We start from the raw sequence: 14,561 nt of genomic DNA on the forward strand, positions 1-14,561 counted from the left end.
GTTAGAAGGGTTTAACAAGGCTGCTAATACAGCCAAAGCATGGTTGTTTTTAAACAAAAAGCTCCACTGATTTTATGTTACACTGACTCTTAAGCATTTATCAATTTTGTATAAATAAAAATTTAAATGGCACTAAAAAACAGATGAAGTGACCCTAAAGCATGCTTCTCCCAGTAGTAAACGTAGGAGTAACAATCTTGGAAAGTCAGAGACACTCCTAGTTGGGATTCTGTTCCCTTGGAATTAGTCTATGTTCTTTCCTGATCCTAAATTCTGTGCATAGCTTCTTTCTTGGACCACTGATGTGAGGAGATTTTTTTTTCATGCTATTGTTTGTTATTATAGTATATATTTCTATTCAATATTTATCATGTTTTCATACAAGAATGTAAGGAAAAATCTAAAGATGAGGCTCTTTCGGTATTAAAACCAGGACAGGTTTGAGAAGGAGAAAGGAAAACAGTTCAGAGATAGAGAAAGGTTTGAATATCAGGGGAGTGAGGCCAAGCAGGTCACTCCGAAACAAAAAGCTGCCCCTGAAGGTTATTGATTCTGGCACTCATCATGGAGACCTCTTTGTCTGATGACTAATGGAACCACTTGCCAAGTCTCAAACATCCTTTCAAAAAGATTTTGGAAAAAGCTTATGAACTTTTTAGAAAAATAGATTACATTTTACAATTGCACCAGGCTTTTGATCCAAAACATGGTCCAGATTCTCCACCTGAGTTTTCTATTTCACTCCTCACCAAAGGACATTTGGTTTTGATAAAACTGTGATCTATAGTCAAAGGATGGAGACTTGCCACTCAGGAAGAAATTCATTTGAAAGGGCTTTGAAGCCAATTCCAAAGAAGAACTTTCTATGGCAACATTGTTGAAATCTGTGCATAGCCTTCCAGGGTGACTGCCCTAAAGGGCAAGGTTAATTCTGGCTTTTAAGTGTTTCTATGCTTGTTAAAAAGTCAGCCTCCTTACATTCAAGTGCCAGCTCACACTGCTAAAGTGTTTTCCTAAGGCCTCCATAAATTCTTCTTTCCCTTTGATGCTCTAGCAATCCACCATTTCCTTCCCTACACAGACTAGGAGACATGTTTGTGGAGGAAGGGGGAGGGAAGGCAATCTCTCTAGTTCCTCTCTACATAATAACAGCCCCCAAACATGCCTCTTGAGGCCTTGCTAGGTGGGCGTTCTTAGAAGCCAGTCTAATGGGATGCTTGACTGATGTTCATGCTTCCCTTCCCAAGAGGGATGAATAGTTTGAAAACTGCAGAGGCCAGCCACCCTCTTGCCATGGGGAATAATGCTGTGCTGCTTTACTTTCACCCTCCACAGAGGTGGAAGAATAGTGGGCACTATATTTCGCCAAAGACGAACCTGCCTCTTCTTCTGCTACACTGGCTACTTAGGAAATACTCCTTAGGAAATGGTCCAGACGAGAATGAAAGGCACTGAAGCCCTACTTAGACTCACAATCACACTTAGTTTGTGTCCATTATCACAGAATCCACAAAGTGTGCTCTGAAACATCCGGTCTGTGATGCCCGATGCACAAGGAAGGAGAAGCTCTGGGCCACTGTGGTGGGTGCAGTTGACAAGATGGCATCACTCAGGTTGACAGTAAGTAAATGGCTATTTCTAAGTAGCTCCATCTCTAAATAGAAATTTAGAAGTTCCTGGTGGAGTGGGTAATGACTGCCAAATATGGACTATACAGTGTGGGATTCTTTTAGATTTTTTTTTCAACCTCAAGTCACCTGCATTTGAACCTACAGAAAGGGCCTGGGTGGGTATGCATATTTAACACAGTACAGATAAAATAAAAGAGTGAAGGGAACCAAGGGAAGGGAACGGTAGAAGAAACAGTAAAAAACACCATTCCTTTATGAAGCCCTCAAGAGTACACCAAACATTGTGAAACAATAGCCACATGGCTCAGTGCTTGCTTTCAGCCTCACTGCTAGGTATTTCTGGGGAAAATTGCCTGAGACTGAGCACTTCCTCTAAGAGGGGGCAGGGCTAGGCAAAGCATAATGAGATGATTTTAAAGCCCTGTTAACTTTTTCCATTTTAACAGATCTTTCTGGATGAGGCACCAGCTCTCTTGGGAGGGCAGTTCTAAGGCATTCCATGGGACCCAAAGCCAGCCATAAAAAGACTAGCTTGTGGCAGAGCTGCTGGGAGAAGACTGCATTTGAATTCCCCATCTAGTCTCAGAAGGTGAAAATTAGAGAAGGCCACCTTTTTTATTCTCTAGTTCTCCAAGGAACACAAGATGGAATGATCTAAGATTTCCCTCCATCTTTTGAGGTTTAAGAAGCAAAATATCTTGCTCAAAAGTACTTAAAGACATTCACATCTAAACATAGATTCATGGAGGTTGAATAAATAAAGACCACATAGCTAGGGAGTAGCTGAGTTGGATTTTAGAGTTGGGTATAGTGGATTCAAGACACATACAGTGTTCCAGCAATGAACAAGTCTCTAAGGCTTCAAAGATGAAGGGGTCAGAGTCCTATCTCTATAGGAGCTTGAATAGAAGCAAGACTTTAGTGTCATACTGAGTCACAACTCTGTTTGAAATTCACCTTTTGAATTGAATACTCTTTTTTTTTCAATGACTCTCCTCATATCTCAAAGCTTGCACTTATGAAATGATGAATAATACCCATCACCAATTAAAATACAGTTTTTAATATGCTCTTCACAAAGTATTCTCAGGTTCATAACACTATGTCAATACAAAGTGTCACAACTGTTTGTTATTAATGGGTGCTAGCCATCACTACATAGAGCTGAAGTCTAATACTATGCATTAGTGAAATGAACTTGGGTAGTGATGAAGATGAATTCACACCAGCTCTTACAACACAAATGGCTGGGGCCTGAGTCAACTGCCAATGAGAAGACTGTGAAGTCCACAGTGCATTTATGGTTGCACTAATAAGGAAAAGACCTAGCTGATTTCTAAGGACAAAGGGAATGAAACAGAAGAGAAATCTTGCCACCAAGGGAAAATGCCTAGGTAGCTGTCATTAGGTAAAAGAAAGAGCCCTATCCTGTAGCCACTGTGCTTTTCATTTTGTGATCAGAATTCACATATCTCAGCAGCTACCCAGCCTTACCATAAGGCAGGTAATCAGCCCCGACCCTGGGCACAGTGTGCATAAAGCAAAAACAACAAGCTCTGTGCCTGCCTCCCATGGGAGACCGCAGACGTCAAAGGGGGTTCTGGTTTAGCATACCATAAGAAGGGATATGCAGACAAGAAACTCTCGTCAAGCCTCTGTAAAGTCTTGTGCAGTCTGTGGGGAACAATAAGAATGCAGAATCTAAATGTAAGCTGCAGGCTGATGGGCCCAATAGGAATTAGGGCAGTCTTTGAAAGGAATCTGCAGAGATGACGCAAAACACCAAGCATGTGACCCAAATCATGGCAGGGCACATTGGATAGAGAGGGGAATGGGAATGAGCCATTTTCTAGTCTGATTAGTCTGAAGTTTCCCCTGAGTATGGAGAAGGGTCACTGCACAATTAGAAGCAAAGTTAGACTGAACATGGGCTGCTCAGAAGCAGAGAAGAATGACCTCTTCAGCTAAGCCAGGCTTTGGGGCAGTCATACAGAGATTGAGACAGATTCCAAAACAAGTTGCAGAATAGCCTTTTTGAATTTATTGTCAAATCATAAAGGCAAAGACAAAATAGTCTGCTGAGAGAATGAGAAGATGATGGGTTATTGGCCTTAGGATTGTGTAAAAACTCTGGATCCTGCAGGGCCAGGATCCCACATCCCTGGACTTTCCAGCAGAATTTATCCTCAAGTCCATCAAGAGATAATCTAATAAAGATCTGCAGCTTCCTGACTAGGAGACAGCTTAATGTATGAAAGGCATCCAGATCCAACTTTCACAAAATAGACGCAGGCTCCTTCCAATTCAGTTTTGAGGTTCACCATATGAATTGTGACCTCTGGCTTAGCTTTGCTCCTAGTTTATAACCAAGGGATAGTACCAGGTGCTGTGCCATATATCTCAATGACTCTTCAGAGCTCAGAGGATGGAAATAATACTAGGTTGTAAACTGATAATCCATTTTAGGGAAGGGATTTGAGATTCAGACAGGTCAAAGCTGTTGTATAAGATTGTACAACCATAAGTGATTCAAAGAACTTAAGAGACAACATGAAATACCCAAACTGGCATGATTGGGTGGGCACCTTGTTGCTTGTTCACGGGTAGTAAATCAAAAACTCAAAAATGCTAGAAGTAGGTATCCACATGTGAACGGATCAAGGGTCAAGTCAAGTCACAACTCTTCATTACTATGTAAGGAACAAAGAAGAAAAACAAATTTTTAAGAATTCTTAGAAAAATCACTGTAATCACTAGCTAAGCAGATATAAGAGAGTGCCATGTTTGTGTTGCTATTTCCTACTGAAGAAACAGCAGAGAAAACCAAAAACAATGGAAGGTAGAAGATATACATGCAAATGTCAGATTACCCATTTCTCTGGATTATGGGGGAGAAACTGGAGGCCTTGGAAACATGATGACTATGAAGAATTTAGACTCCAAGGTTGTCTACTTTATTTTGGCTACTTTATATCAGGATGACCTACTTGCCCTAAACCCTGCTACAAGCAAATAAAAGTTAATAGATCTAAACAAGTAAGCAATCAAAAAAGAAATGAGAAGAGAAAGTGGTGATTAATCTCTAGAGAATTCCTCTAGGTCAGTTCACTGAACACATACATCTATCTGAATTGGCTTCCTCTAGATTCCTCTCCCGATACCTTAGATTCCAGTTCCCCGGCATAGAAATTAATTTCACCTTCCCTTTGCTTTAACATTTTTATCTCAGATGAAGACTCTCCAGTACACATGTTTGAGAATACACTCCAACAAAAAGTTCTGAACTAAGGACAGAATAACTGATCTTTCTATACACAACAAAGAAATAGCACAGGTAGGCAAAATGGACAACACAAAGACATTTTTGCATCTAGGATGTATTTAGCTGCTGTGTGTAAAAACAGACCTGGAACTGCAGAGATTGGTAGAAGATCAATAATGAACCCCTGCACTAGTCAGGAAGGTATGTAGATCAGAACAAGAGTGGTGATAGTGACAATGAAAAAGAATAAGTCTGTGAAGCCAGAGAAAGAAGGTGGAATTGTCAAGGCATCTTAATATGCTGGTTATTATAGACAATGAGTCAAAACTATCAGAAACAAGGGGTGAGAACTGGAAGGTTCAATGGTCAGGTTCCATATATTCTTCCAGAATATTGTAACCTTGGGCAAAATACCATCTTTCTCTAAACTTCAACAACTCATGTACAAATAAGAGTGGTAATAGTTCTGTCCACTGTAAATTGTTTACAAAAAGGACATATACTGCATCCCTCTGTGCAGAAAGAAAAATGTCAAAATGATCAAGATATGTGGGTCAGAGGGTAAGAGAGCTTGGACTAATGGCATAGGAAGCATAAAGGATGTAAATATGACAGTATGGTAACAGTGCCTTTCATGGCACCATCATCTGTTCTATGCCTGGCTCTAGAGAAGGAGGCAAAGAGACAAGCAAGTGTTCATAGCCCTATGTCTTCTTAGTAAATGTCTTTGGACACCAGTCACTACTGCTTTCAAAAGTCTGGCCTAAATTTTATGGCAATATCATAACCAATAAAGGTATGTATTTCATTTTGCCACAGAAACCCATGTACACATTAATGTCCAAAAGATGAAATAATAATTTCAAACAGGCATTTTGAGAATTAAACTCATGACTAAGTTTTAATTCATAATACTTATACAGAAGTACGTTACCAACAATATGATTAAAACAGTCAAGGGCAAAATCAAAGATAATTAACATAGCCCTTCAAAATAAAAAACATAAAAGTTCAGTTTCTTCAAAAGGGAATTCCTTCACTTACCTGACAGTAAGCAATCTAGAAGTCATCACTCAAAGGTAGCTCAGAAGACTTGTAACATCTGATGTCTGTGGTAATACACCTTTCTGTATTCAAAGAAAGTAAATGTGCTTTTATGAATTGTATTTCATGTTAGTAAGAGTTATGTGCTATAGGAAGGGACATATGAGATATAGCCTAAAATGGAAGTATCAAAACTGGCATTGGAATTGAAAGTAAGGAAAATCAGTCATATTGCATTTCGTTAATGGTTTCAACTCCAGGGGTGACCAGATTATTCTCAGAAAAGCCTTTCAAAATTCAGATTCTATTTCTTGGTAGGTGGTAGTATAGCATATTAAAACTGTAGCCATGAGTGTCACCTTGATTTTGATATTTGAAATTATCTCCTAATTAGACAGGCACTTGGAGCCTTCAACACAAGTATATTATATTATATTGGGGATATTTTTCTGGACTTTTCCTTGAACTCAAACCTAACTAGGGCATTCACTTTGATTTTCTCAGAATCGTTATGTTCTCTATGGGAGACTCAAAGGTCACACAGAATAATTTCTCCAGTATTCTCAGTCAACCAGTGTTCTCTCATGAACACACAAAACTAGAATCCAAAAATAAATAAATAAATAAATAAATAAATAAATAAAATGGATTCTTTTTTCTGCAATATAGATGTTGAGATCTAAAATCCAAACACACACCAAGGTGTATATAAAAAGTAATCTGGAGCTAGAGATATGACTCAGTTGTTTAAAATGCTTGCTGTTCTCTCAGAGGCTCCCAGCACCCATGCTGGTAACTCACAATCATGTGTAACTCCAGCTCCAGGGGATCCGCCACCCTCTTCTGACCTCCACAGACACTACAGTGATATGCACATGCACACAGAGTAACAACATACAAAAGCACATAAATAAAAACAAAAACTTTTTAAAATGAAAAAATTTTTACATGACCTAGCAAAACTGAACACCTATGGAGCAGTCCATTAGAAATAGATCGCCCAGAGTTTCATTATTTTTTAAAAAGAGGTATCTCCCCCAAATCCATAAGAAAGTTCATCATTAAACCCTATAACATCTTCGATTACTCTATTTTAGTCAAAAGCACCTAGAAAGAAAAGCAAATGAAAGAGGCAATCTATTCATTTTTAAGATAGAAGACCTCTATCCATCCCATCTCCTATGACTTAAGGTAGCTTTGCTAAAAATGTTCAGTACAATGAAACATGTCAATTTCCTCTTTGCCTATTTTCATAAAAATACATAAATTTCTTTACTACTTAAGTTCACAGAAACTTAAGTGATTTATTAGAATCAATAAAACAAATCTTACCTTTCTCTGTCTTCATATACACAGTTATAAATGAACATGTCAAAATTCTCAAACATATTTTTCTTGAACTTTTCATGGGCCTGTGCAATTAAGTATGCTAAGTCTGGATCCATAACTTCAGGCACACGGTAGTGGCGTGCAATGGTTATGAGCTCCTGGTCTATGAGATTCCCCATAGTGATGCTCATCAGGATATCTCTGCAAATAAAGTGGAAGGAACAACATTCACAAAATGACCTAGAAGAATATTTTCTGTCCGTTAATCAGATTCAAATTCTATTTTTATAAAACTTGCATGATGTCTCAGGGGACAATTATTTTTGTTAGTTATTATTTTCCTTCCTTTGTCAGCACTAAGAATTGAATCAGGCCTCTGACATGGGAAACAAGCCTTTTATAACCCTAATCCTCTTATTGTTATCATTATTTGCTTTTTGAGATGGGGGGTCTCAGTCATTTACTTAGGCAAGCCTTGCACTTGAGATCCTCCTGCCTCAGCTCCCAATTAGATCAGATTACAGACCTGTGCTACCAGGCCCAGCAATTGTTTTCTTTGATTTGATTCATATACTTAATTTAGGAGCATCAAGAAGACACTGATGTTTATCATGAAAATAATAACCATCATACTATATAAATAAAATATTTAGTTCGCTTTGAGAATAATCTGCAATGAGGAAGTTAGTTGTTTAAATACCTGTCACCAAGTATATAACTTAGTGCAATATCTCATCATCTTCCTTACAAGAAATAGTAACTGACTTAGGTTTCTGTTTTTCTGGAGCACAGGATTTGTAAGTCAATAAACTAGAAGGATATTTTGAAGAGGGAAAAAGCAGTTGTTCACATTTCTGTTGCCAAAAGTAAAAAATGATACACCCTGGCAATGAGAAAAAAACTTAGAAGAGTCATGTAAGAGTTCAGCTGCCTGACTCTTTACAAGACAAACGGCACTGCTAAAGAAGTGCTAAAGAAGCCAAACAATAACAACATATTACTGATGAGGAGGATGCAAAGCCTAACATATTGTCTGTATTGTTTATAATACATCATCTGTATGAAAGCTATAAATTGTGCAGCCTACACTAGGATGAGCTAAATCAAAATCATTAAAATGAAAAATGCCATGGTGGTTACATGAATAAACTTCCACAAGAAAATTGACTTACTGGAAATAATTCAGTTCTTACGGAGTCCCAAATAAACATGGGAAAATGAAATTTCATTTGTTCTTCTACTATCGTCGGACCTTTCAGATTAACAGTCTTTAGTTCTTTTGGATATTTCTGGTCATTATCATTATCAATTAAGGATCTCAGAAAGCTATGTATGGTGGTATACTTAGACAGCTTGGGGAGGCTGAGACAGGAGAATTGCTAAGAGTTCAAGGCCAGCCTGGGCTACATAGAGAGATCCTATATCAAGTACACGTACACATGGGAGAAGAGATTTGGGGAATATGAATGAGAAATGATAAGTGAATGAATGTAAGGTTATCCTAATCATGAATTTCCTGTTCTGGAATCCGTGATCTTGCCACTATCCAAAGGAACTTCATTTTACATACAGCTCAGGCTATTGAGATTTCTCTACTTAGTTTTTATATTTTTTTAATGAAGGCCAAAATCAACAAAAAGAATCCCTCTATTTCAGTAACTCAGGCCAATCAATCAGTACTATTAGCAAAGGATATTCTTTGTGGGAAACCCTATGAAAGGCACATTGTCATCTGAATTTCTCAGACTCTATACTACAGTTAGGTTCTCCAAGCATCAGAAGATTTCTCAAGGCACAAGCTAACAGGACCAAATAAAAGAATAGCAAACAACTTCTACCATTTGCTGAAGAATAGTGTAATGGTTTGAATATTCTCAGTTCAGGAAATGGCACTATTAGAAGGTGTGGCCCTGTTGGAGTAAGTGTGGCCTTGTTTGAGTAGGTATGTCACTGACGGGGTGGGCTTTAAGACCCTCACTCATCCTAGCTGTCTGGTAATCAGTATTCTGCTAGCAGCCTTCAGATGAAGATGTTGAACACTCTCAGCTCCTCCTGCACATGCCTGCCTAGACACTACTATGCTCCTGCCTTGATGATAATAGACTAAACCTCTGAACCTGTAAGCCAGCTCCAATAAAATGTTGTCCTTATAAGAGTTGCCTTGGTCATGGTGTCTGTACACAACAGTAAAACTCTAACTATGAAAAACATACCAGGTACTGTGCTACAGATACCTTTGGCAGAGATTATCTCACCTGAACTAAAAGGTTGGTACTATAATTATTCATATTTTATAGATGTGAATATGTTAAAGAATCTGTTCAGTTTTCCAAAAGCTAGAATGAGAACCTCAAAACCTATGTTCCTGTGTATTACTATATGTACTCTTTTGCTAGAACAGAATCTAGACTGATAGAAGAGAGGCTTAGGAAAAAACTTCCCTAAAGAACAAGAGATTTGAATTGAACTTTATGTGCAGAGCTATAAATCAAAGCTAGTACCTTGCACATCCTAGGAACTCAATTAATGATTTCCAGCCTTGAGCTGAGTTTGTATGGACCACTTTTCTCTTTGCAGTCCATGCTATGATTTGATTATTTCCCCTCAAATTCATGTACTGAAAACTTAAATCTCCCAATAAATGCTGCTGTTATTTGGAGAAGAAATTATGGTTAGATAATCTTATAAGGATGGGCTACCAAGAAGATGGTAGTGGCTTCACAAAAGGAAGAACAGAACCCTGAGCTAGCATACTTGCTCTGCCTTGCTATGTGATACCATCTGTCATGTGATTGTACAATAAAATAAAGGCCCTTATTACATAGCAGCATCATATTCTTAGACTTCCCAGTTTCAAAAAGTCTCAGTCGAACATGCTTCTTTGTAAACTAGTAAGTCTTAGGTAGTTTATTTTAGAAACAGAAAAATGGGGTTAGACATCTCTGTTTTGAGAACTGAACTCAGTCAACACAATTTTAGAAAGTCTCTGTCACTAAGTATTCATGACATAGGGCTAACTGAATAGGAGTGCTGACAAGGAGAGACCTGGATCATTAAATGCACTAGCAATGAAATAAACACTCATGACAGTGCATAAAAGCAAACAGCATTAATAGTGTGCCTCTTGGTATCGAGGATACCCATAGTGCTCTATGGGTAAGCACAGTGTGATTCCAATAAAACTGCAGATATATGAGCCTATATAACATGGACAAAACAACAATCATGTAACACATTGGTATAACACATCAGGAACATTATCTCTCCTTTCTTTTTATAAAATATATTTTTTAACTTTTCTGGGTCTCTGCAATAGGGAAATAATCCTTTTACTCTTGAAAGTAAAACAGCATGAAGAGGAACAAGTGGTATACCCCCACAACAGAAAGGAAGGAATAAATGAAGGAGGGGTGGAGGAAAGGAAGGGAAAGAGGGAAGAATGGAAGGAAAAATAACAAGGAAAGAAGGAAGGAAGGAAGTGAGAGAAAGAAAAAGACATGCCCAGCAGTAGCTAGAAACTTTCAATACACTTCTAACTACACTGATTATAGTGCCTCCAGATCATAAAATTTTATTTTCTTTTTCATTGCATAAACTGAAATTATCCTGGCTTCACTGCAACTCAAATTTATATCTGTTGGGTTCCCTGTATACTTGTTTTAAATAGCTCAGTATCTCCCATAATTCCATGGCTTTACTTGAGAGCTACACAACCAAGCTACTCCACAACAGAAACAGGCCCAGTCCAGAACATTGCAGTGCTGCCGTAGAATGAGAGTTGGGACTCCAACCCCAGGCTCTCCACCCAGATATCCAGGTCTCATGACACGGATGTCCAAATGGTGGCTGCTACTATTTTGCCCTGCATTTCCTATGTCCTTTGGGATTCAAAACATCTTGCAAACTTCAACAAACAAGAAAAATTAGGAAATCTTTGCAAAATAGTATAGTCTACTTTTTTATTTTGGTACAATATAAACAGCATAAAATGTGCCATTCCTAACATTTAGGATATGAATTAGATAACCCCAAAGAACACCACACCCACTAAACAGCTATTTTTTCCTTCCTCCTACCAGCCTTCTGCCCTAATTGACAGCCCCTAATCAGCTTTCTGTCTTTTCAGAGTTGCCATTGTTTGATATTTCATATAAATGGGACCGTATGTATGCTTTTGTTATTGGGTTCTCTCAAGTAACACAATATTTTCAAGGTGTGTCTACATATTAGCATGTCTAAGTACTTGATTCCTTATTATGTTGGATTAATATCTCATTGTATGAATATACTATATTTTTCTTATTGGCAAATTCAAAAATATCTAAACTGTTACTAGCCTTTGCTAATGTGAACAGTACTACCGTGAATATTTGTGTACAAGGTTTTGTTTGAATATCTGCTCTTAAACAGTCTTACTATGAGATAAGAGTTTTGCTACATAACACAGGCTAGTCTTGAATTCATTTTGTAGTCCAGATTTATCTCTTAACTCACAATAATCGTCCTGCTCCAGCTTCCCAAGTACTGGAATTACAGATCTATGCTGTCATGCTGAACTTGGCACCTGGTTCCAGCTTGGAAGGAATACATGTACTCAGGAACACAATGTGTGGACTGTACAGTAATCAATGTTTAAGCTTTTAAGGAACTGTCAACCTAGTTTTTTGTTTTGTTTTGTTTTGTTTTGTTTTTCATGCTCCACTTCGGCTTTGAAAAGCCATAAAAGCTAATGTCTAGCTTCCACCAATGGTAGCCAGTCCTCACCCAGAGACCCTCAAACGAGACCGGATACCGACATTTTGCCTCACCACTTCTTATCCAGTCTCTGAGGGGAAATGAAAATATCCTTTAATATTTACTGCAGATAGTTCTGCAGTAAATAGCCTGTACAGCTAGCTATCTCTTGCAGAGGAACCAAGTTTATTTCCTAGCACCTACAAACTGCCTGTAACTCCAGCCCCAGGAGCTCTGATGCCCTCTTCTGGCTTCCATGGCATTGCACAAACACACAAGTGCACATAATTACAAATAAAACAAATTCTTTTTTTAAAACAAATTCTTTAAAAAAAATCTCACCTACTAACTCTATTTATCTTGACGATTAATATCAAGTATCTTAACTATTTCAATATCAAATTACTTTTGTCTTTACCAACACTGTATTGCATTCCCAACACTCACATTTTGTACAGTTTAATACCATGTTAACATGTTAATAACAGTATTATTTACTTAATATTAGAAAGTATACTGACATGGATCTAGTTTTGCAACTAAAAATTCAAGACTGAAAAAAAGGAATGCCAAGCTCTTGGAGGGCAGTGAGGTTACTGCAGAATTCTGAAACACAAAATGCTAACCAGCTTGATGAGCTTTAATTCCATTAGAGTCATCCTGTCAAGGAACAGTGAATCAAAACTTCATTTTAAAGGTTTGGACCTCGGGATATTTTCTTACATGTCGAATCATTAAATTCTAAGTAATGCCTTTCAAATAAACTTTTTAAAAACGAGTTTCAGCATAAACAAGTCCTCAAGAGCTTAAGCCTTAGGCTCTAAGGCCTGGAAACCAAAAATCTGGTTGAGCCTAAATTAAAGCAAGCAGCAGTTTTGATGACTATTAGCACCCTTTCTCATTTCTTTCAATTTGATATTCATCAAATAAAATATGTTTTTGCTTCCTCTAATCAGAAGTCACACATGGCTGCTTATATCCTGTATTCCCTCAGGCTTTCCTTCCACCTAAAGGCCAAAGAAATCTCCACTCCATTGTTCTTAACATCCCTGCATGACAAACCGTTGCACTAAGACATCGTCAGACAGCAGAGGGTTGCAGCGGTAGCTGGCAGAAAATATGTCATGTGAAAGAGGAACGAAAGCATACATTGAAATGGGGCTAATAGAAACACATGACTGGAGATTCTGCTAAGGCCTAATTGTAGTTCAAAGCCATTTACAAAGCTCGTTAGCCTTACTAAAGAGCTAGGCCATTACCGTCTTCACAGTTAGGCTCTACCATCTTCACAGAATACATTTATGAACATATGCTGTTAAGTGGTTTCCTCAAAAACTATGCAACATGGTAACCTTGCCATTGAGCCTAAAGAACTCCAGAGGAGAGGCAAAGGGAAGAGGGTCACTTAGGACTATAAGAAAGTCATCTTTGCTTGACAGGGCCAGGAACCTGTTTGGGGCAGGGAAATGGTGTGATTTAGTGGGAGTGGGGGAGCCCTAGACTGTAAAATTACACAGACTTCCAAAGCTTCCTGGTGGCCTCCAGGGCCAAAGAGCTGATGTGGTCCTTCTTGTATGTCACCTCTCATCCTTATGACACTCTAATTCTTCCTGTGCCCCAAACTTTTCAAACTGTGCTTCTTGCTCTGCCTCAAAGAAGGTAGGCATGGGCCTCTGCTGTTGCCATTTCTTCTAGGCATGATATTCTTCTCTCAGAAATTTCTAACAGCTTGGGTATCTTCTCATCTGGTCAGATGTCACCTTGTCTATACGGCTCTCCCTGATCAACCCTGTTAAAAGTTTGATACCTCCTCTAGAACTCTTCTAGCTATTTTCTGCTGCTGCTATCCATCACATTTTAGCCTATGTATCATGTTCTTAATGCCTTTACACACCATCTAGAATGTATGGTTTACAAAGGCCAGGGCTACTTGTCTATTCAGTGTGCTAAATTTGCACCACTTTACATAGTCCCTGGTATATTCTAATTCCTGCACAATAAATTGTTGGTTAAAGACACGAAAGCCTGGGTTAAGTTAGAAAGCTACAGAAAGCAGTTAGCATAGTGACTGGAACGCCAAACGATAATGAGAGCACTGTTTAGTATTCACATCTTATAATGGGGATTGTTTCAAGCTGCATTAAATGGGACAAGTCACTTCTCTTAAGTAAATTCATCTTGAAGGACAGGGAACTATTTTTAATGACTCTGAAATCTCAGAACCTGTCTGGAGAATGGCTAGAGAAAATGGTCTGCTTGTTTTAAATAGTCATATTCAGAGAATAAGTATAAAGGGATAAACTAACAAGCCCCAGGCAAGCCTTCCTTTATCTACTGGCTGGATCATAAAACCACACCAATAAGAAAGTTTTAGAAATCAAATTAGACGCCCTCTTTCATTTCTTGTTACACATAAGGACAGGTTATCTTCATTTTGGTTATCTGTATTTGGCAGTGACACCCAACATCTTAGCTGTAAATTCCACCCATTTCTGTCAAGATTGTAACAGTAATAAGCACACTGAACCTTGAAATATATCCTTTTGAAAGGATAGAATCTT

General features: G+C 38.3%; 1 protein-coding gene across 1 annotated transcript in view; it reads right to left on the reverse strand.

The window, feature by feature from the left end:
• The window catches only part of Efhc2 (EF-hand domain containing 2), a 196,301-nt gene that overhangs the window by 26,649 nt on the left and 155,091 nt on the right, over positions 1–14,561 (reverse strand). The window contains 3 exon segments of the mRNA XM_032890363.1: positions 5,934–5,955; positions 5,958–6,016; positions 7,261–7,467. Of these exon segments, the coding sequence (XP_032746254.1) occupies positions 5,934–5,955; positions 5,958–6,016; positions 7,261–7,467 (288 nt within the window).

This window comes from Rattus rattus, chromosome X (assembly GCF_011064425.1).
Source record: "Rattus rattus isolate New Zealand chromosome X, Rrattus_CSIRO_v1, whole genome shotgun sequence".
NCBI lineage: Eukaryota > Metazoa > Chordata > Mammalia > Rodentia > Muridae > Rattus > Rattus rattus.